The sequence below is a fragment of the Rattus rattus genome, chromosome 18, assembly GCF_011064425.1.
Source record: "Rattus rattus isolate New Zealand chromosome 18, Rrattus_CSIRO_v1, whole genome shotgun sequence".
Lineage (NCBI taxonomy): Eukaryota > Metazoa > Chordata > Mammalia > Rodentia > Muridae > Rattus > Rattus rattus.
In genome coordinates this window covers 26,930,590-26,952,985 of record NC_046171.1, presented here as the reverse complement: position 1 = coordinate 26,952,985, position 22,396 = coordinate 26,930,590, and the positions used below count along the sequence as shown (strand labels likewise).

General features: G+C 45.8%; 1 protein-coding gene across 3 annotated transcripts in view; it reads left to right on the top strand.

The window, feature by feature from the left end:
* The window catches only part of Sgpl1 (sphingosine-1-phosphate lyase 1), a 45,997-nt gene extending 27,042 nt beyond the window's left edge, over positions 1 to 18,955 (top strand). For all 3 annotated transcript variants that reach the window (XM_032888239.1, XM_032888238.1, XM_032888237.1), the window contains exons 4-15: positions 659 to 726; positions 3,995 to 4,142; positions 6,158 to 6,234; positions 7,616 to 7,744; positions 9,821 to 9,909; positions 11,304 to 11,409; positions 11,968 to 12,066; positions 13,032 to 13,181; positions 14,213 to 14,451; positions 14,857 to 15,003; positions 15,853 to 15,973; positions 16,538 to 18,955. In XM_032888239.1, coding sequence (XP_032744130.1) covers positions 659 to 726; positions 3,995 to 4,142; positions 6,158 to 6,234; positions 7,616 to 7,744; positions 9,821 to 9,909; positions 11,304 to 11,409; positions 11,968 to 12,066; positions 13,032 to 13,181; positions 14,213 to 14,451; positions 14,857 to 15,003; positions 15,853 to 15,973; positions 16,538 to 16,678 — 1,514 coding nt within the window. In that variant the 3' untranslated portion in view covers positions 16,679 to 18,955. The remainder of the gene's footprint in view (positions 1 to 658; positions 727 to 3,994; positions 4,143 to 6,157; positions 6,235 to 7,615; positions 7,745 to 9,820; positions 9,910 to 11,303; positions 11,410 to 11,967; positions 12,067 to 13,031; positions 13,182 to 14,212; positions 14,452 to 14,856; positions 15,004 to 15,852; positions 15,974 to 16,537) is intronic.
* The last annotated feature ends 3,441 nt before the right edge of the window (positions 18,956 to 22,396 follow it).

Sequence of the window (22,396 nt, the reverse complement as noted above, 5' to 3'; positions counted from 1 at the left end):
AATGGAATGTACACGTGTATGTGTGTACACTGGCATGTACATGAACAGGCAGGGGCACACATCTACTCTTACCTTGTACACACAGACAGGAGTGAATGAGGAAATACTAATCTTCACTATTTCTGAGTGGAAAAACAAGGTCTAGTGTAGTACTACGCCATACTACCTCTTCAGTAAAAGGAAGAAAGGAACGAGAGTTTGTCTTTGCTGTTACTGGTTAGATGCATCAAACTCTGGAAGTGTATGCTGGAGACAAACCTTATGTAAGGGCAGGATGAGATCCGGGTGGGAGGAAATGAGGGTGAAGAGACATTACCATATGTGTCTGTCTACTGAAAAGCTGGGCCACATAAATACATTACTCAAAAACTAAAAGGTTTGTTTTTTTTTTTATAAAAAATTGAAAAACTTTCCCTGTGGAAGAAGTGAAGTTGTAAGAGACAACTGAATGGTTGCTGCCTGTTTTTGGTTTTTTTTTTTTTGTTGTTTTTTTTCCTTTTCTTTTTTTCGGAGCTGGGGACCGAAATCAGGGCCTTGCGCTTGCTAGGCAAGCGCTCTACCACTGAGCTAAATCCCCAACCCCTGGTTGCTGCCTGTTAACTGGTAGGTTATATTCATGGAATTTCATGTGACTTACAGAACTATTTGTTTCTTGTAGGTTTATGGTCTCGGTTTAAAAATAAATTATTTAGGCTTATAAGGAAGATGCCATTTATTGGACGTAAGGTAGGTGCAATCTCTTTCCGTGTTCGGGGTGTATTACCTCCTCTTCCTGTTGCTAGATCGGTATTCTCAAAGGAGAGGAATGATTTTTGTCTGCCATACTTGGGAATGTGACAGTGTTTGGAATCTGCTTAGGTTGTGACAACCCTGATAGCAGGCTCCTGGAGTCTGCAGGCCGTCTGGGCTGCCGTAAAACACTCCTGGGGCACAGTATGGACCGCCCAACAGTAGATACGGCTTAAAAGGTTGGAAAGGCTAAGCCTTAGCTAGAACTTTCTGCAACATATTTGGCCAAACTCCAGATGAGAAATCTGCTAAGGAGTAACTTGAAATTAGAAAACCCAATCGAAGTGTTACTGTGCTTTACAACAATATTTGGTTGAACTGAATTTAGATATTCATCTGGGGATTAAATCATGGGTTGGCAGACTTTCTGTGAAGAGGCAGATAGGAAACATTTTTGTCTACTCTGGGTCCACGCAGGAGGAACATAGGTAAGGAATGAACCTGCCAGTTCCAGGGAAACTCTATTCACAAAAGCAGGTAGGCCTCTGGGGATAGTTTCCTGATTCCAGGATCGGAAACTTAAAGATAACAGCTGTTTTCTTGCTCTTTGCTCCTCTTTACAGCAGAGTTGCTCTCTTCACTGTGTCTGTCCCCTTTGCTATCATTCTGGGATAAGATACCTCTCCTTGGGGCTGGGTTCTTTATCAAGGGGGAGATAAGCAGGACAGGCTCCTTACAAGGTATAAGAAAGGCCTATGAATCCTGAGTGTCTTCAAAGCCCCAGTGCCCTGCTCTGACCTGTCTCTCACCTTCTCTCTGGCTTCTCCCAGCTTTATTTACTTTGAGGTTTTTCCTAAACTTTCTGAGTCGGAATCGGGTGGGGGGTTGGGAGTGCGGGGTGAATGGGGTGGGGGTGGGGAGGGAGGCTACTGTAAAAGCTAGGCTGTGACACAAAGGAGAGCGGGCACTTCCTTAGTATTCCCTGATACTTTAATATCTCCACCTTTCTCCTTCAGTTTTAAGACTGATTTGATTTGACCGATTGATTGATATAGATTGGTTGATTTTTTTTTTTTTTTGCAGAGTTGGGGATCAAATGAGGTACCTCTATACCACTGAGCCCCATTCCCAAAGAAACATTCCTTCTTTGGTGGTGGTAGTGGTGATACTGGGGGTCGAATCTGGAACCTCACCAATGCTAGGCAGGCACTTGACTGTTAGTGTCTGTAAAAAGGTTCCTTCTGTTGAGGTTTGGTGGTGATGATGGTGGTGGTATTGATGTCATGGTGGTGGCAGTGGTGGTGGTGATATCGGTGGTGGTCATGGGGACCTCAGACACGCTGGGCAGGTACTCTACTGCTGAGCTGCACTCCTAGCCCCTTCAAAACTTTGAGACAAATAAATGCTAGGATTCTAGAACCCATTCCTAAATTTTTGAAATGATAGAATTGAGGCCATGTAATCAAATCAGACCTTCATTTTTCAGAAGCAGATCTGAGGCTTGGAGACAGGAAGTTACTGTGCATACACATGTGCATTTGTGCCTCATTACTTATTCAACACGTTTATCAAGCACTTCCTCAGTCTGAGTTCTTTTTACTACTTTGCTAGGGAAACAGTGTTGAATGGCACCAAGTCCCTCCTTTTATAGAACTTGCATTTTAGTAGAAAAGACAGAAAGCAAACAAACATATACCATTTGCATTTCAAAATGAATTTTAGAGTGTAACAGAGGCGAGACCTGGGAGTGGGAAGTACAAGCACCCACTGTGATTTTTAATATACTCCCTAGTGGAAATTTTTGGTGTTTTTCCCCCCTTCTTAAACAACATAATCTATGCATGAGCACTCAGCTTTCACAGTTTGTTCATGCTGCCCATGCACTGTGCATGCAGCATGCCCTTCTCTCTCTACGACTTTAAACATGCTGCCTCTGTGTCCATAGCATGCCGCAACATTGTCCAGTACTGTGTGGACACTGCTACTTATAGTGCTGGCATGCTTTAAAGGGGTCACTTTCCTGGGGCTGCACTGAAAGCTATGTAGAAGAATATTTTCTCTTGTATTCTGGTCATCTGTGGCCAGGATTGAGAAAAATATGAATGGTGGGTGTGAGGTCTTGGGCACCAGACTTTACTAACTATATTGTGGAAGTCACAGCACTGTATCACGTAGATAGATACTGTAACACACAGCCTTTCCCTCTACATTTGTCACCCAAGAGTCTCAGAAGTAGCAGCTCCTGCCATTTTGTGTCCGTAATTTACTCTTTTTTTCTCTCCTGAGCACCATTAGTAAACTTTTCTGTCTTTCTTGCTAAAAATAAACTTCCTGAGATGAGGGCCTTTTTCTTTCTTTCTTTCTTTCTTTCTTTCTTTCTTTCTTTCTTTCTTTCTTTCTTTCTTTCCTTTCTTTCTTTTCTTTCTTTCTTTCCTTTCTTTCTTTCTTTCTTTCTTTCTTTCTTTCTTTCTTTCTTTCTTTCTTTCTTTCTTTCGTTTGTCTGTTTGTTTGTTTGTTTTGTTTTGTTTCTTAATGGCTGTATCCCTAGCCTGTAATAACAGTTCAGCAAATATTTGTTGAACAAATGAGTAAGTAAATGAGTAAAAGAAGTGGCTCAGAAAGCGTAGCAATGAGGATGGAGAAGAATGTAGTTGATCAATTACATGGCAGAAAGGACCATAGGTTTTCTGAACACTCGTGGATCAGGTGGGTCAAGCTACCTTAAGGAGGTGCAGGATAGTCATCGCGACAATAATGGAGCCTGTATGGGTACCCGGGAGCTCTGGATCTCCATACTTGTGGTTCCGCTAAAATATCTTTTGAAGTTAACTTGTCAACTGCACAACAGCCAGGATCCCCTTTTACTGTAGCTTGGCCTGTTTCCTGACTGTCTTTATCAATCACAGTATTGCTGTTGCCAACACAGCCATGGGGACCTAAGGCTGCACTCAGGCTAGGCTGACTTCAGGGCCGTGAAGTGTTGGTGACATCAGCACAGCCCAGAAAAAGGGGAAATTTAATGCATCTTTGACTTTCAGGAGGAAAGCTGGCTTTTTAAATCCTTAGAGGCATTGCACACGCTGGCTGGCTAAACAGATAAAATGTTCGTTTTTCTTTAAAAAAAAAAAAGACAAACCCTTCTAATTTAGTAACACCTATGTTGTGCCTGGTGTTGAGACATTGACTCGGTCTCAGGATAGCCTTTCTACTTCTGTGTTTCACTCTTTTTACCGTCCAGTTAACTTTTTTTTCTTTATCCTTGGAGATACAACAGCAGCTTACCAAAGCCAAGAAGGATCTTGTCAAGAACATGCCATTCCTGAAGTTGGACAAAGATTATGTGAAAACCCTGCCTGCTCAGGGTCTGAGCACAGCTGAGGTTCTGGAGAGACTCAAGGAGTACAGCTCCATGGGTAAGCCTTGGCCCAGGGTGCTGTGCTGCCTCTGTCCTGAGTGGCTAATGTTGGCATAGGTCAAGGATCGCTTGGCGCTTACTACGTGTACAGGGGGATCCATTCTCTACTTCAAAGACCAAATTTCATATTGTAGATAGAAGTACAGATTTATGTCAAAATTACGATACCTGTTTCAAGGCACGGAAGACAGAAAACACTGACTGTAGCTTCAGCATCCGGAGATGAGCACAGAGTTCTAACGTCAGTACTCAGGAACCTGGGACAGGAGGATGGCTGGGAGCCCAAGGACAGCCTAGGTTATGTAGTATCAGGACAGCTAGGGTTTATGTAGATGCTGTTTCAAAAAACAAGCAAAATTAAAAAAAAAAAATCAAAGACGATGACAGAGGTCAGGAGACAGGACCTGGAGAGATAGCTTAGCTCTTAAATACACTGTCTATTCTTCCAGAGGCCTGGGATTCAATTCCTAGCATCCACCAGGTGCCTTACTATCATCTGTAATTCTAGTTCCAGGGTTTCAGTTCTCTCTTCTGGTCTCCCTGACAGAAGGCATGCACATGTGTGCACAGACACGCATGCAGGCTGTCACCCTTTCTTCCTTCTGTCGTCTGTTTTTATATTATTTACTGAAGCTGTCTTCAGACACACCAGAAGGGGGCATCAGATCCCATTACAGATGGTTGTGAGCCACCATGTGGTTGCTGGGAACTGAACTCAGGACCTCTGGAAGAGCAGTCAGTGCTCTTAACCACTGAGCCATCTCTCAGCCCTGTTTATTTGTTTATGTCACAACCCATGCTGTATTCTTTGGAAGAATCAAAGAGCAGGATATGAAACCAAGTACCTTCTATCCTTAACCATGGTTACCAGAGGCCTAAGACACATGGGGTGCACAGCCATGTCCTATGAGAAAAGAGTGAAAGTCAGACTGGAAGAAGGAAGGGGTTTGTCCATCCATTTGCTGGCCAGCTTTCTGCTCTCGTGAGAACTAAGAGAGCTCTGCTTTGAAGAGCAGGTGGCTCTGTGTACTTTTCAGTCAGTATGTTTGGGTGACACTCCTCTCACAGACTACTTTCAATAGGGTGTGGCCTTGCGGTAGCAAGGACTGGAAGGACCCATCTCAGATTTATTACTGTAACAGAATGCTTCTGAGACAAGGAGCCGAACTCCGGTGGGGAACCCTTCTCAGCCTTCTTTCATGGTCCCTTCCATGCCTGCTCTTGAATGTCAGTTATGGCACAGGAAGTGGATACTACAGTGTGCATTTTCAGGTCTGAAGTGAATGTGCCCCTCCACTGGCATGCTTTGTGCTCGGGCTACAGCTCTAGAGTCCATATAGCAAGATTTCACGGTTGCCTTTTCTGTCACCTCTGCTTGTAGCAGTTCCCATGACTTCCTGTGACTAGATAGGGAAATGAGGGGAAATACTACAGGAAAGGGCCATATTGGGAACAGGAACTGCGAGGAGGCAAAGGGCTGCTTTTATGCTGAGAGAAGGTAGCTGAAGGAGAGGGCAGCATTACTGTCTGTCTTCACTGAACCTTGATGCGCTTCTGTCTTTTCCTACAATTGTTGGCACTTAATGAATGACCTTTCCTCTCCCTGGCTGTGGTAAGTCATTACCGAAATTCCTTTGTTCTTAATAGAACGGGATTGAGTAACTACTCAGTTTACTCTTTTACTCTTTTTAAAAGTACTTATTTCTAATTAGATGTGTGGGCATGTGTCGCCGTGGGAATATGTATACTTGAGTGCAGATGCCTTCAGAAGCCATAAGAGGGCACCGGGTCCCCTAGAGCTGGAGATTCAGGAATTGTAAGCTGCCTGCTGTGGGTACTGGGAACCGAACTCCAATCCTCTGCAAGAGAATACATGTTCTTAACTGCTGAGGCATATGTCTAATTCCTGAATGTTTTACTCATACTCTGAGGTTTCCGTCTGTCCTGTCTGTATCGATCCCTGTGCTCCCGGTGATGCCTGCTCGCTGACAGTGACCTTAACTTTTTCCGCAGATGTCTTCTGGCAAGAAGGGAAAGCCTCAGGAGCTGTGTACAGTGGGGAGCCGAAGCTCACCGAGCTGCTGGTGCAGGTGCTTATGTGCATGGGTGCCATTTCTGGTTCATTTAAATATTTAATCTCGCTCTCGTAGTAATAATCCCTTAAGGGAAATTTACTACTGAAATAAAACCTTAGAGATTCAAAGGTTTCTTTTCACTTAAAAAGGTAAGTGTGCATACTAATGTCACACACATCTTCAGACTGGAAATGTGAAGTCACTTATATCCCTGGACTTGGCTAGGCCCTCTGAAGAAGCAGTATTTCTAGTGACGGAGCCTGCCAATTTGAGGATACTATTTGTCTTTTGCGACTGGGTCTTCACATGGCCTGGGCTGTCCTTGAACAGCTGTAGACCAGCTACTTCAGACTCAGATCTTCCTGCCTCCACCTCCCAGTGCTAGGACTGAGGGTCTGGTCCGCTGTGCAGGGCTTCATTGAGATCTTCAGTGCTAGAGCCAGTGTTTGATATGGGAGTCAGGGCAAGGCTGACTGAAAGCATACTCCACAAGATGAGCCTGACTTTAGCATGGGACGTAGCTGCTTCCATTTCTAATCGACCTTAGCTTTGAAGCCCACTTCTCATATGAAATTATGGTTAGAGTTGTGATCTCTGGGACCTTGTGTTACGACTGTGAAACCCCACACACCTTGGTGTTAGAGGTACTACTTAGTTATTTCTTGGTGTAACGGTCATAAATCTATGTTTAAACTTTTCATTAACTATAGATGAAGCCCAGGTCCTCACGAAGTGGGAATGAGGTGTCTCTTACATCCCAACTCCCACCCATCACTTTAACCATCCCCGTTACCTTCCTTGTCAAAATGGATCCTGTTCTTTCCCATTTCTTTCTCTCCTTTTGCATAGGATGAGTTTCCATTCATCTCTTCACGGTCCTCTCATCAAAGCCCTTAGAGCACTCAGGATGCTAGCCGTTCCCCATCAGGGTCCCTTAGCACATGCAGACAGATGAACTCACAACAGTGGCTGCTGCTTTGTGGCAGGCAGACTAGTGCTTCCATGTTTCATTGTCATTTTCATATTTAATTATTGCTAGGACCCCGTAAGGTAGATACCATCCGTCCCCTTTGCATATGAAGAAAATGGGGCTCACAGGGCGTATTTGGCCTGTATGGCTAAAAGTGGCAGGCAGAGGTGTGACTTCAAAGCGATGGCAATCCGTTGGTGTTACAGTTTAATACTCCTGTGTTTATATTTCTTCCCTCATCATGTTGTAAAATCGTTTATTTTCATGTCTTATCTCTTACATCATATTCTGGTTCTTAAGCTAGAAAATACATCACACCCTTTTTCTTACTGTTGGACCCAGTACCTGAAAACCGCACTCAGGACATGTTTCTTTGTCTTGTTTAGGATAACAGCCTGTCCTGTACCCCCTTGTCTTTCTTTGCAGGCTTACGGAGAATTCACATGGAGCAATCCACTGCACCCAGATATCTTCCCCGGACTACGGAAGTTAGAGGCAGAAATCGTGAGGATGACTTGCTCCCTCTTCAATGGGGGGCCAGACTCCTGTGGATGTGTAAGTAGCATGTAATAGAAGTTCTAAGGTAGTCCATTACAGTTATTGGACTGTTGTAGAATGGTCTAGATGAAGTGAAGTTTTAAAATGTTAACTTGTACTTTTAAAATACTGAGTGTCAGCATTTTGGTGTATCTTCTAGGTATTTTTCTCTTCAACTTCAGATTTTCAAAAAATGTTCAGCCTATATAAAGTTGCTAGGAGAGTTTAAAGAACACTGCGTTCACCAGATATTGTCTCTACTAGGCTAATCCTCTCCCTTTTTCTCACCTGCTTTTTCATCCATATACCTATTGATCACCATTTTTCTACTGCTATGCGCGCGCGCGCACACACACACACACACACACACACACACACACACACACACACACACACCCCTACCTTTTCCTTTTGGTATTTTGTGATAGAGTCTCATAGCCCAGGTTGGCCTCAGACCTGCTTTGTAGCTGAAGATAATCTGGAACTCCTGGTGCTCCTCCCTCCTCCCTATTGCTGTACTACAGTCCTAGCTCTCTGTGCATTTTCGTCTTTTTTTTTTTTTTTTTCGAGCTGGGGACCAAACCCAGGGCCTTGCGCTTGCTAGCAAGTGCTCTACCACTGAGCTAAATCCCAACCCCACATTTCCTTCTTTTTAAAGTGGTTTTCCTGACACTAGTGTAAAGTTTTAAAAAGCCACCTTCTTTCACATTAGTGAGGTTTATTTCTTGTACAGGGAAGGGTTTGAATTTCCTGCTGTCTTCTGTTGCACTGGAGTACACACTGTTAGAGGGGAAGATCTGGCTTTGGTAGACTGCCTTGCAGAACACTTGGGTATGTTCTGTTTTAGGGCTTAGACAGTTCTTAATGTTAGTTCAGTAATGGATATAATTTTTTTTAATGCTTTGTCAAGCTTTTTACTTACTTAGGGTATTACTGTATGTGGTTGGAAATAGAAGGTCTGTCAGTTTTTTCCTTACATGATAGGCCTATATCAATTGAAAGTCTTTGTTCCTCCGAATCTTCCTGCCCTCACGTCTTTTTCAGGTTATTCAGGAAGTCCACTGTTGAGAGAAGCAAGAAGGCGAGGCCAAATTAAAGAGAAATCTTTAGGCTGAAACTAACTGGGGGTCTTCAATACTTCTGAGATCTTTTTTTTTTTTATGCTTCAAAATTTCTTTCCCTATGTTCATGTACTAAAAAGGTTTTTTATATGTTCAAAGAAGCTGATCGACGAGAGTGACTCGAAGCCTCTGTTTTTTACCTCACAGCTAAACTTCTGTCCTGAAGACAGGACACATGATGTAGATGACTAGGAATTTGGAAATTTTTCTGTTTAGGTCATTGTCGGGCCTTGGTAAGAATGTAAGGCCTGGTAATTCCCCAACTTTCTACACAGCTGCCTTGGTACCTCATGTGACAACTCTGAGGTTTTAGGCTAGACCGCAGGGTGTTGTTGCTGGTCTGTAGAGTCTTCTCCATAGAGATCTACAAACAAGGGTCCCCTGTCTACCTTCCGTGAGCTACTTAAGGAGGGTGGTCACATTAATTCCTCAATTTTCTGAGTTAATCTGCATAACTCTTGACCAGTGGGGATTCTATACCCAATGGTATCTTTATTCTGTGTGTAGATATAGGGAAAGTTTAGTAAACACTTCTCATTCTATCTCAAGTTGACACATAATCTACAATTCGGAAGGTTTTGCTTATCAGCAGATGTAATGGGTAACACTGAATGATCGCTTAGGGCCTTCAGCTTCCTTTTGAAAGAAAACCCCAAGATGGGGTGAACCTTCACAGATGCTGACTCTGAGATGACATTTGCCGGCTCTGTGCTGCAGCCCTTGGCTTTTGGGGAAATTATTCAAGCTCAGTTACTACTAAAAGATTGTGAGATGACAGGATGTATTTACTGAATGTCAGGTCGGGTTTCAGATTTGTTCACTGCTGATCCTGTGGCATACCCTGTAATCCTTGAACCACGCTGTCTGTTCATGTCTGCCCATGTCTGTTTCATCAAACATTTTTTAAGTTCAAAGCAAGCTGCACCTCCTAATATCCACCCTTAACTTACTGTAGCTTCTTTTCTTCACGTAGGTGACTTCCGGGGGAACAGAAAGCATCCTAATGGCCTGCAAAGCATATCGGGACTTGGCCTTAGAGAAGGGGATCAAAACTCCAGAAATGTATGTATGTGTGTCTGCTTCCCCTTGATGGTGTCTGTCCTGGGCAGCGAGGCGTAGAATGAGCCCAACCTGCTTCTCTGCTGCTTTTCTTCCTCCTACGATTCCAGTCTTCTTGCCCCTGGCCCAGCACCTCCTCTACCTTGTCCCGTCACATCCAGTAGCTGGTTATTCGAGCTTATACATGGTGCACGTTTTTAGCAAGAATAGCATCCTTTTTCCAGAGGCGACAGCTAGAACTTCATCCCTGAATCTTGTTGTTCTTTTTTTTTTTTTTTTTCCGGAGCTGGGGACCGAACCCAGGGCCTTGCGCTTCCTAGGCAAGCGCTCTACCACTGAGCTAAATCCCCAACCCCTTCATCCCTGAATCTTGTGTTGTTAATTTATCCAGAGCCTAAGGGAGACTGCCTGTGGAGACCGTGTCTTGAGGTTGAGTGAACATTTCTGAAGTAACTTAGACCACCTCCAGTGGTCCCCAGGAACATTTGCATCTGAGAATTAGTTCTAGAAGGGAGAATTTGAAAACAAGGTTTTTGTTTTGTTTTATTTTTGAGATTTAGTTACATTGTTATTCGTATGATTCTAATCTTGGTTCCTGGCTGAGTTTTCTCTAAACCACCTTCTGTATGATGTATTAATATTACACCTCCTGGGCTGATGTTTTTTTTTCATCTCCAAGTATAGGTAACGAAGTAGTTTTTGTTCATCCAACTGTGACCACTTTGCCTAGGAGAATAAACCGAGCTGCTGTTACTTTGTTCAAATGTAAACATTTGATGCCTGGTACTTAGTGATTGTGGAGATTTTTCTCCTTTAAAGGAAACAGTAGCGGCTGGAGAGGAGTAATGGGGATACCTGTGACTCTGTTTTCTCCTTGAACATTATTTGAAAACTATTTGTAACCATGTAGGAGAGAGAGATTTTCGGTTTTTATAGGTTGGTGATTGTTCAGGTCTGGCAGGCCACTTTGGCCTGAGATTGACTAGCGACTGCTGCTTCTGTCTCTGCCGGGCAACCTCACTGTCTGCTAGAACAGCATTTTGCTCTTCACAGAGGTCTTCTGTGTGATCAGCCCTCCTCAGGAAGTTCTGCCTCATACACCCTCATCTGAACCCTCTGTCTGTTGACTTTTTCCTGTCTGGCCCAATTTATGGTCTGTGCCCTTTTGTGTTCTGAGTTTTCCTTCCTGTTGCCAAAATGATTTTCTACATAGTGGAGAGAAGTTGTCTACAAAAAATCAGTGTGCTTCTTTTTGTTTGCACCAAGAAAATATTAACATAACAGTGTGAGGAAAAGTACTCAGACTTACAGTACCTGGTGACTTAAAGTGCTGCCAAGTTCTCCTGGGTCCTGTTGTGCTTGACCTTTCATTGGCCCCCTTCTCCTCCATCACCTAGTGTGGCTCCTGAGAGTGCCCACGCCGCATTCGACAAAGCAGCTCATTATTTCGGAATGAAGATTGTACGCGTTGCGCAGAAAAAGAACATGGAGGTGGATGTGCGGGTGAGTCTGGAAGGCTTCAGGAGCAGGATATCACGTTGACTAGAGCAGCCAGAGCAGAAACTGGACTGGCAGTGTGACAGGGCAGCCATGTTTCTGAGTTCTGAAAGGTGGACGATCTGGACCCTGATGGTGTCGAGCTGGACTTTACTTTCCCCTCCTTCACTTCCTTTCCTTTATTTGTAAAATGGATATGGATGAACTCGTCCCACCACTCCCTTTCTCAGACCTAAATGCGTTTTTAATGTCTCACCTAAGGGTAGGGACATTTTTTGTTTTATTGAAGTCGTAAGGAAAAGTCAAGTTTTTGCTGAATCATCTCTGGTATACTGTGGCCTGGGACTCACAGTTCACTCCTTTGTCTCCTAGCTCAGTATGGTTTCTGTTTCCATAGCGTTTGCATACAGTTACATTTCCATGTGGACTTGTGTGCTCCCTCCATAGCAGAAGGCAGTCTTCTCCCGGGGTGTAGAGACTCTAAGTGGTCCACATCGTCCTCACAGCAAAAGGCATGAGCAGCTGTGACTAAGGTTCTTACTTCTCTTAAACTTTACTCCCTAGGCAATGAAAAGAGCCATCTCCAGGAACACAGCCATGCTGGTCTGTTCTGCCCCACAGTTTCCTCATGGTGTGATAGATCCTATCCCCGAAGTGGCCAAGGTGAGAGATTTTAGCTATGCAGATTTGAGGCATGCAGGTTAGCACTTTAAAATAGATGGTGTAGGGCTTTGTGAGGAGAAAGGCTTTTGTTTGAGGTTTGACCATAGCAGACATTGACAGTGCTTATCACCCTAAGGCAAGTCCTGCACCTCTTTTGGGAGCTTCTGAAGGTCCCTAGCCATCTTTATTGGGAGAAGGGTAGTAGAGGACCCGACTGCCTTTAAACAAGGTATTTTGAAATAGTACTGACTCTTGTTTCCAACAGGCAGTAATGTGTGCCTACTATACAATGACTACAGTAGGACCTGACCCTCTAGAGGTTGTTAAATCAGAGCTCTGCTGTTTCTCATGTGACGGTTGGGAGAGCCTGAGGTGCATTTTTAAGTACACATTACGTGAAATGTATTTCAGGTGGACACTTTTTAAAAAATATTTATTTTATGTACATGAGTACACCACAGCTGTCTTCAGACAACAGAAGAGGACATCGGATCTCATAAAGGATGGTTGTGAGCCACCATGTGGTTGCTGGGATTTGAGCTCAGGACCTGTGGCAGAGCACTCAGTGCTCTTAACCACTGAGCCATCTCTCCAGCCCCCTAGCTAGACACTTTTGAAGATTAAATATACATGAAAAATAAACTTCATTTAAAAATATCAAAAATAACTATTTGGATCTGTGGGTCAGTTGGTAGAGTATATTCAAGGCTTGTATGAAGCCCTGCATTTGGTCCTTAGCACCCCATGAAACTGGCCATTGTTATATATACTGGTCATCTGAGGCAGGAGGATCAGGAAAATTCAAGGGCTGGATTGCAAGTTCTAGACTGGGATAAATGAGACCATGTCTTCCAATAAATATATTAACGCCCTTTTAACGCCTGTGAGGTAGTACAGACTAGCCCATCTTTCCACTCCTGTTCTGCCTAGGGTTTATTTACATTTTCATATGTCTTTTTAACTAGCTGGCTGTCAAATATAAAATCCCATTCCATGTGGATGCTTGTCTTGGGGGCTTCCTCATTGTCTTCATGGAGAAAGCAGGGTACCCACTGGAGAAACCATTTGATTTCCGGGTGAAAGGTGTGACCAGCATTTCAGCAGATACTCATAAGGTGAGCTGGGGGGGTAACCAAGAGCTGACAGTTGGTGATTTCACTATTCTCCAAACACCTTGTCTTAGGGTTTCTGTTGCTGTGAAGAGACACTCTCATAGAAGAAAACATTTAACTGGGGCTGGCTTACAGTTCAGAAGTTCAGTCTATTTTTGTTGTGGCAGGAAGCATGGGGGCACACAGGCAAACATGGCACTGGAGAAGCAGCTGAGGGTTCTATATCAGGATCCGGGGACAGCTGGAAGAGAAGGTCACACTAGACCTGGCTTGAGCATCCGAGACCTCTAAGCTGTCCCCAGTGACACACTTCCTCCAACAACACCACACCTGTTCTAACAAGGATGCACCTCCCAATAGTGCCCCTCCCTGTGGGCCCACGGGGGCCATTTTCATTTCAACCACCACACAGACCAACATATAAAGTCGGACTCTTGTCTGTCAGCCTGCGGAGGTGACAAGTCAGGGAGAACAGGAGCTCCTGCCTTTCCGTATCCTGGGCTGAAAGGGTTTCCTGCCAACCAACTGTCTAGCTAGGGCCTTTGTGACAAAAGCCGCCAAAGTCTTGAAATTACTGGTGGTGCTGAGGGTTGATACCAGAGTCCCTGAGCCTACGTGACAATATGCGTATGCTGATGGCAGAGTCCTTTTGGGAAAAGAAACCCGTGTGTTCAGGAGCAACCAGCTTACAGTGTTTGATATGTCTGTGCCTGCCTAGAATTCCTGATCCCTCCTTCCTCCAACTCCCATGTGTATGCCACTACGCTCAGCTTCCGCAAGATTTTAAGTAAGGGAAGCCAAAGGCTGAGTAAGAAAGGGGGGAAACCCAGTCTTAAGTTTTCTCTGGATCTCAGATGGCTCACCCCTTACAGTGAGAACAGGAATCCTTCCCTTGAGTCCCTTCTGTCTGTTAACTCCATGAAGTACGAACCTCACCTGAATAGGAAGCCCCTGTGAGAAAGCAGCCACACTTCTGTTCTGTGGGCAGAGCAGCCAGGTCAACCACACTCTAACCTCTTTGCCTCTCCCCTCAGTACGGCTATGCTCCCAAAGGCTCATCAGTGGTGATGTACTCTAACGAGAAGTACAGGAAGTACCAGTTCTTTGTCGATGCAGATTGGCAAGGTGGCATCTACGCATCTCCAAGCATAGCTGGCTCACGGCCTGGTGGCATCATTGCAGCCTGTTGGGCCGCCTTGATGCACTTTGGTGAGAACGGCTATGTTGAAGCTACCAAACAGATCATCAAAACTGCTCGCTTCCTCAAGTCAGAGTATGTGTGGAAAATGGGGTTCTGCTTTGTCTCTTGCTCTCTCCCCTAGTTGGCCCAAGGCATCTCTGCCTGGTAGCACTCCCTTTGACCACTTACTGTCTCCTGATAGACTGGGATTTAGACCAGCCCTTACTAGATGGTGCTGGGAGAAGAGAAACTTGCGTTCTGTGCGTGACTTGGAGTGGGGTAGACTGGGGAAAGTCAGTGGTTCTGGATGGAGTTTGGGACTTGGAAACTTTCTGATGTTCTGTCTGGGAGTCTGATCTCCAGAAAACCCACCCATCCTAGCCTACCCTCCTTGGTGTAAGAGACAAGTCAAGTCCCAGGAGAGTGGGCTGTGATCCTCAACTGAGATAAGGGCTGACAGAATGCATTTGCTCAATTTCTACCTTTGCTTTCTTTTAGACTGGAAAACATCAAAAACATCTTCATTTTGGGGGATCCTCAATTGTCAGTTATTGCTCTGGGCTCCAATGATTTTGACATCTACCGACTATCTAATATGATGTCTGCTAAGGGGTGGAATTTTAACTACTTGCAGTTCCCAAGAAGGTAAGCCTAAAGCCTCTACCCCTTCCTTCATTTCATTACCCGAGGAGCTGAGGTAACAAGGTAACCTGATATTTAGCTTCTAGAGCCTGGCATATTGGTAGCAACTGAAGTTCATAGATATAACAAACAAGGTGGTTTGCTTTAAGCTCAGGTAGAACTGGCTGCCAGCCTCCTGAGACAGGATGTCACTTGTAAGGTTTTTCTCAGTTCTTTCTGTGGCCTCTGTATTCTGTGATCTTTCTTGTGTGTAGCTATCAACTTGCTTCTCTAAGATTCCATTATGTGGGTAACGTTCCCTCAAAGCCCTCTAAAAGGTTTCTGATCGTGCAGGCATGATGTACCCTTCCATGTGCTTTTCTGACTTAATATTTCACTCCAGCTAGATGGGTCTGTACCCATATCTACAACCTTCCTTCCACAGTTACAGCCCTTGACAACTCCAGCCTTTCCCAGAGCGAATTAGGGTTTCTCAAGAGCACTGAGGTCCCTCAGGACTCCAGCTCTATGGTTTTCTCCCCACCGGGGCTTACTCTCTAAGATGAAAACCTCTTTGTTACCCTTCACTGCTCACACACGGTGGAAGTAGCCACCATTGACAATTTGTGGGATGGAGACAGGACAGAGCCGCCAGCCATGTTCATTTGGCTAAGCTGGTTCTTGGGCATGCTAAAAAAACGAATCCCTGATCTCCTGGAATAAAAACCCATAGATTTGAGAGCCTGTCTCGTCTCCCAGGTCCAGAAATAGCAGCCCTGTCAACCAGTACATCCCTCCTCAGGAGTGGCTTTGTTTTAGGGTTTCTTTATTTTCCAAGATCTCCCTCCCACCCCCCTCTCTTTTCTTCCATAGCATTCATTTCTGCATTACGTTAGTACATACTCGGAAGCGAGTGGCAATCCAGTTCCTAAAGGATATCCGGGAATCGGTCACACAAATCATGAAGAATCCTAAAGCTAAGACCACAGGAATGGTAAGAGCACCAGGGCATCCCCGCTTAGAAACATGAGGAGTGTGGGAGGCTGTCCCAGTGTTCATGTCTGTTTCTGCCTCTGCTCAGTGCACAGACTCCTCAGCAGTTAATGCTGCTGGTCCCTGCTTCCTTGTTAGGGATCAGGAGAGAGAGAGAGAGAGAGAGAGAGAGAGAGAGAGAGAGAGAGAGAGAGAGAGAGAGAGAGAGAGTGTGTCTCGAGTTGTGTGAAAAAAAAGCTGCTGAACAGAAGCCGGGTTGCTCTCATACTGTGTGTGTTTACAAAGAAACTTGACACAGAAAAGGCAATGAGCACTTGGGTTTTGTGTGTGTGTGTGTGTGTGTGTGTGTGTGTGTGTGTGTGTGTGTGTTTGTTTTTTAAGACAGTAAACCCCAGAGTAGTTCATTTACTTGGTAAGGCAGGCCGGAAAGTACCTGTCACAAAAATCCTGTGGCAGCTGCTTGTCTGATGGAATGGTGCCTGGGCTAGGAATGGGGGCTGGGTGCACAAGGATGGCAGCTGTACTCACATCACTAATGATGATCTATCCTTGGTTGGATTTGCAGGGTGCCATCTATGGCATGGCCCAGGCAACCATTGACAGGAAGATGGTTGCAGAAATATCCTCCGTCTTCTTGGACAGCCTTTATAGTACAGACCCTGTGACTCAGATGAACCAGATGAACGGTTCTCCAAAGCCCCGCTGAACTTTGACCCTTGATAGATCCATGGAACTTCAGGCCTTCAGAAGGTTCTTGGCATTTGGAACCCACCACACACAACTTGACATCTGGACTGGCTCCTTAGAGCACAAATAGGATAAACCGTAAGATAGCTTCAGCCTCAGGACTCCTTTGTCTCCTTTTGGGGCTTTTAGTTCGAAGACCCTGAAGGATCCCACTGCATAATGAGTCTGCCCTGGTTATTAATGTTGCCCTAGGAATTGTTTTAACCATATTTTCCTCTAACATCTTTAGCATCATCTTCACTTATACGGCAGCCCTGACCTGTCCTGATTGCTTAGGGAAAATGTGAGATAGCAAAAAGGTGTCTCAACGTTCTGGCTGTCAGGCAGGGGGCATTTATGTACTGTGTTCCCTGGGTGGGTGCTAGTCTGTCCCACTTGGGGAGATTTCAGCCTCTGCGTCAGGAGATGCTGCTTGTCTCTCAGGATCGCTCTCATTACAACTTGCTTTACTTTTCCAAGCACAAGTTGGCCAGGCTACTGGCCTCTCTTTTTTTTTTTTAATTACTGGAGTGTGTTCCCTTGACGGGGTTTGAAGTGCTCCTTTGTCTTGTGCACGACCATGGCTGCTGCCACCTTTGGAGATGCCTGTTGGCTGTGATACTCACACTTGTGTGTTCTTATTACTGTAGGGTAGGAAATGAACGTGTTTTTCAGAGAAGCTAGGGCTTTCTGGCTATTGGCGCTGCCTCGAGTCTGGAGTAGCTGTAGATCACACCCGAGCCCTCTCCTGGGCCAGAGGAGCCAAAGCCAGCCCCTTCCCCATATTTTCTTGAACAGCAGCATAGTAAGCACCTAGGTCATGCACATGTGGGCGGTGGTCTTCCCCTTCAACTTTGCCTTAAGCCTTCGTGTAATGAGAATCCAGTTTCATTGAAGAAAACACTCCACAAGTGTCCTTGACTTCCCTCAGTGGGTGTGAAGACGTTCGGAGGACACTTGCTCCATCAGTGTGTTCTCTGCCCCTTCCCCCCTTTTTTAAGCTTCCAAAGGTACGACGGCATTTTAGCTCCAGGTACTGGACGTTCCTCAGGCCCTGCTAAAAGGAAGCAGCATAGGACAAGAGGCATTTTGGAGTAGAAAGGAATGGCTGCAGCCATTACACTTGGGGCCTGGGATTCCTTCGTGAGACTGATCGCCCAGGGTTACAGGGACACAAGCAATCCCTGGCCAACTTCCCACTTGCTTTTCCCTTTTAGGGATTGGGGGCTCTGAGGAAGACCGAGCCCTGTCCTGCTCTGATGACCATACTGTGTGCCTTTCTACCTAGCAGCAAGTAATAAATTTAGTCCTCACCCAGGCCCTGGCAGAAATGGACCCCTATTTGTGGGGTGTCTGTTTTGTAGGAAAGGACTTGGGACAAATCACCAGAAGTCATGTTCTGTTCCTTCCCCTTCCCCTTCTCAGGGATTCCTGAGTATTTGCCTGAGTATGGCTGGCTGGGAGAGCCAAGCCGTCAGACTCTTCCTCACCTTCCTTGGGAAGTGGTCTTCAGCACTGTTCTGACTCCAAAGCTGTGACCAGCTGGCTCATTGCAGGGCAAGCGCATATGTCCACTTCCCTCCTGTGTGCTCTACAGTGCATTATGAGGCTCAGGGATGGTTGGTTTGACCCATGTCAGAGGGAGGCTGAGTTCCTGAGCTCACACACTTTCCAGTGGTTAGAGCTATGCAGGACTCATCTCTGGGCCTACAGTGCATCATGCTGGAGAGGTCCAGGGACCACCTAGCAGGCACCACTGGCTTGCCAGTGGCTAAAATGGAGACCCATCCTTTATAGTCTCAGCAGAGCCAGGGACCAAGCCGTTCCCTTCCTTGTGGTAGCACTGGCATGGGGTGCTGGTGTTTTTCAGAGGGACCTGCTGCAGCCATTTTAATTCATGATTAGGAACCTTAGTGCGACTTAAGACTTCCATTGTGTGTTTATGTGTGCATGCCATACCTAGCCGGTGACTGGGTGGGTAGGGTGTCTAGTATCATGGTATCATGTGGCTTAGTAGGTGCCACAGTAACTTCTGCAAACATTGTACTGTCTTGTTTCTGTATTAGATGTAGCTAGTCACGTGGATATACTGACGTGTTCCTTTTAATATTACCAGTTTTATACTTGGAAAATGGTACTTGCCTCTTTGAAATCTGTTTTGTCTCCTCTAATGTCCCCATCGTCTCCAAGTCCTTTCCTAACTGCGGCAATAACTCTTCAGAAGCAATTGAATAATAAATGTCCCAAATTGTAATCATTGAATGGGTGCATTTTTTTTTTATACAAATCACAAATACAGCAGTTGCTGAATGGGAAGCTGGCGAGCATTCCCCCATTGCTGCCCTTCCCCCACCCACCCATACCTACAACAGTGTCCATCATGTGCGGGCGCTTCAGCGGGGAGCTTAGTTGTCTCCAGGAGCTGTGGTTATGTCTGTCTGGAGATGTCTTTTAATCTTGGCCCTTAGTTCCCTGGGGCCTTTGCCCTGAACTCCTCTCTAGCCATTGTACCAGAATATACTGATAAGCTGGCCTGCTTGTCTACCTTGTCTCTGGGGTGCTTGGAGCGCAGAGGGCATGCCACTCATGGGAGGCAGAACACAGTCCGTAATGGGGATCCTTGGTCCGTGTTTTCCTGGATGAGAAACAGTGGAGTCTGGGACAGTTGCTGTGGTTCCCAGTCTCCTGTATACCCAGGCACCGCGGACATAGAGCTGGGAGTTAGGAATGGGTTGGGGGTTCCCAGTCCCAGTCCTGGTCCATGCTTCTTAGGGCTTCCACATGCCCAGGACTAGGTGGACCCTGGTTTGGTTCCAGCTGAGTGCTGGAGAGTAAGTATAGAGGGAATAAACTAGAGAAGGCCTTCTCTGGAATAGAGGCCTTCCTCTGCAGTGATCCTTGATAAAGAGATGGTCCTGGCTTGTTCAAACTGCTGTATTTGATGGCGAATGTGAATGCATACACCTTACTCTGGGTGAACCGAGGATTAAATACCCTTTAGGGAAGGAATGCTCATTGACCGAACACTCGGCCTATCTAGATACCACATTAGCATAGAGGACTTCCGGTTTTTATGGCTTTCCTCAGAGGTGTGAGCAGGGGATTCCCTACACGAGGTTAGAAGGAGATAACCTGCTAACAGGGAGTCTCCCCATTTTTCTCCAAGCTTAGAGGCTATCCGGTCATGGTGGACTTTAACCTTAACTAGTACACTTTCCCTACACTGATGGATTAGCTGCCTTGGGTGGTCACCTACCAACTGAACAACATGGCTCTGTCTGACCATTCAAAAGCCCATCATTTGGATCGGGCCTATAAGCACTGTTGGATAATGAGCGAGTGTTGGGTGTCACATTCTGTCACATAAGGAAAAGAAGGTTTCCTATGGCTCAAGCAGCCCAACTTTAACACCAATGAGCTTTCATGGCATTCCAGCTCAGTCCAGAACGAGGGCAAAAACGTTATCTTTTCCAAGGTTCCTGACAAATGGCCTAGATCCCTGGTCACCAAAAACCCTAAAATCCTCACCAGGACACTTGAAGATGATCAGTAGAGTATAAGGTCAATCACCGGTACACCCTGGGCAGACCTGGGTGAACTCAAACAGCATGTGAGATGCTGATGGTTGCATAACTTTGTCCTCTGTGTGGTTCTTGATAGTACTGAGTTGCCTCAGCCATACCCAGTGGTGGCAAAAGCTATGTCAGGCCCACCCTGACAGCCACCCATTATAGCTTGGGTGGAAAAAAGTCAGGCTTTGACGACCTTGTTTTTCCCCGTGTGATGCTGGGTATTGAAGCCAGAGCCATGTGCATAGTGGGTAAGTGTCCTACCACTGAGCTATCTCTCCAGCCCTAGTTTATTTTGAGGTAGATTCTCACTTCAGTGACCCAGACTGGGATTGAACTTGTGGTTCTCCTGTCTCCCAAGTAGGTGGCTTCCAGGCCTGTGTCACCAGGCCCAGTCTGACAGCCTTTTTCTTGCTATGGTTATTCAGGCCTTCCTTCCTCTTGTTATTTCAAGCAACTGTCTTTCACCTTGTCTCTGTTTAGAACGTCAGTTACCTGGGTTGATCTGAGAGAGAGAGGAGAGAGAGAGAGAGAGAGAGAGAGAGAGAGAGAGAGAGAGAGAGAGAGAGAGAGAAACTGGTTTCTAAAAGCTGTTGCCTGTCATTTATAGATAGATGTGCCTCAGACAGATGTGGAGCCACCTGGGTTGGCGTTTTCAAGTCCAGATCCATAATTAGAACAGGAAGGCCATTAACAGCAGAGCCAGATCCGCCATGTTCTCTGTCTTTGTCCCACATGCTCAAGTGCTATATCCGAGCGCACTTGGGGACATTGTCTGAAGTGGAACAGATGATGCCACTGTCTTAAGTCTGGGTGGTTATGCTGTTAAGCTCTGTGGACAGATTACGAATGTAGAGATAGTCTCTGCTTCTTCTGGCCCTAGGAGGATCAACTTACGCAGGCTGCCTGGGCTCCAGGCCAGGGGTCATCGATGAAGACTGCAGTGGGGAAGGGTGCTCTGTTTCCTGCTCTGGGTGTTTGGTGACACATGGGTGAAGATGAGATTAGATTGGACTTGGCTCCCAATCTTCCCACTGTATCCTTTTTTGTGCATTTTCTATCCTTGAAAATTCCTAGCCAGGAACCTGACCTATGTAAACTGGTCCTTAACCGTTCCAGTAGGAAACAGTCCATCAATCCCTACACTACCTTGTGTCTTCCTGTAGAGTAACAGCAGGCAAGCCCTAAGTCCTTTGCTAAGACTGAGAATTGCAGCCTTTGGAACCAGGGGTCTTAGGATGGTTTTGGTCTCAGTGTATGGGAAAGTCAGAGTGCACAGAAGGGGACACTGGGTGAGGAACTGGATCCAGTGATAATGGAAGTCACGTTGGCTAGCTGGACAAGTAGTTCCAGCCCAGAGCTCAAGACCTGTGAAGTCAAGAAAGTACTGACATCCCAGCTCAAACAGGAGTCCAGAGCTCTGTTTGAAGGAGGATTGACAGCCTTTTTGCTCTATATAACAATCCTTCAACTGGTTGAATGGAACTCACCTGTATTGGAACAATATGCTTTACTTAGGACCAATCCAAAGCTTAACCTCACCCATCCCTTTGTCCTAACATTCCTGGAATCCTATCTGTCTGGTACCTCATAGCATGTCTAGGCTCGTTCATACAGAATTGGCCATGATAGTAGACAGAAGTAATAGTGGCGGGCTGCCTTTTTAGGTGTGAGTTCACATGCTCGATACACATTGCCCTCCTGCTGATGCTGTGGGTTCACATGCTAGGTACACATTGCCCTCCTGCTGATGCCCTACCAGCAGTTCTGGTTCTCCGAGGTATAACTGGCATCCTTCCTTGTTACCCCTAGTCGCTTCTTTGTGTCCCCTTAGCTCACGTCTCATCTTGTCTAGTAACCCCCACGTGATCATGAACCTGATGCGTAGAGTGCTCTGCTCTCTCCTTTCCCCTCAATACCGTGACCCTGCCTGGCTTCCTACCCAGAATAAGTGCTTCCATTCAATTGCATTTTTGGCGGAGGACAGGTTCAGTGCCTTAGTTGGCCAAGCGTATGCAAAGAAAGCTGTGGGTCTGATCCCCAAAGCCACAAAAACAGAACAGACCCCTCAAAATCAAACACGACACATTCTGGTTTGGCATGACCTGTGGAAAAGAAGGTTCTAGAAG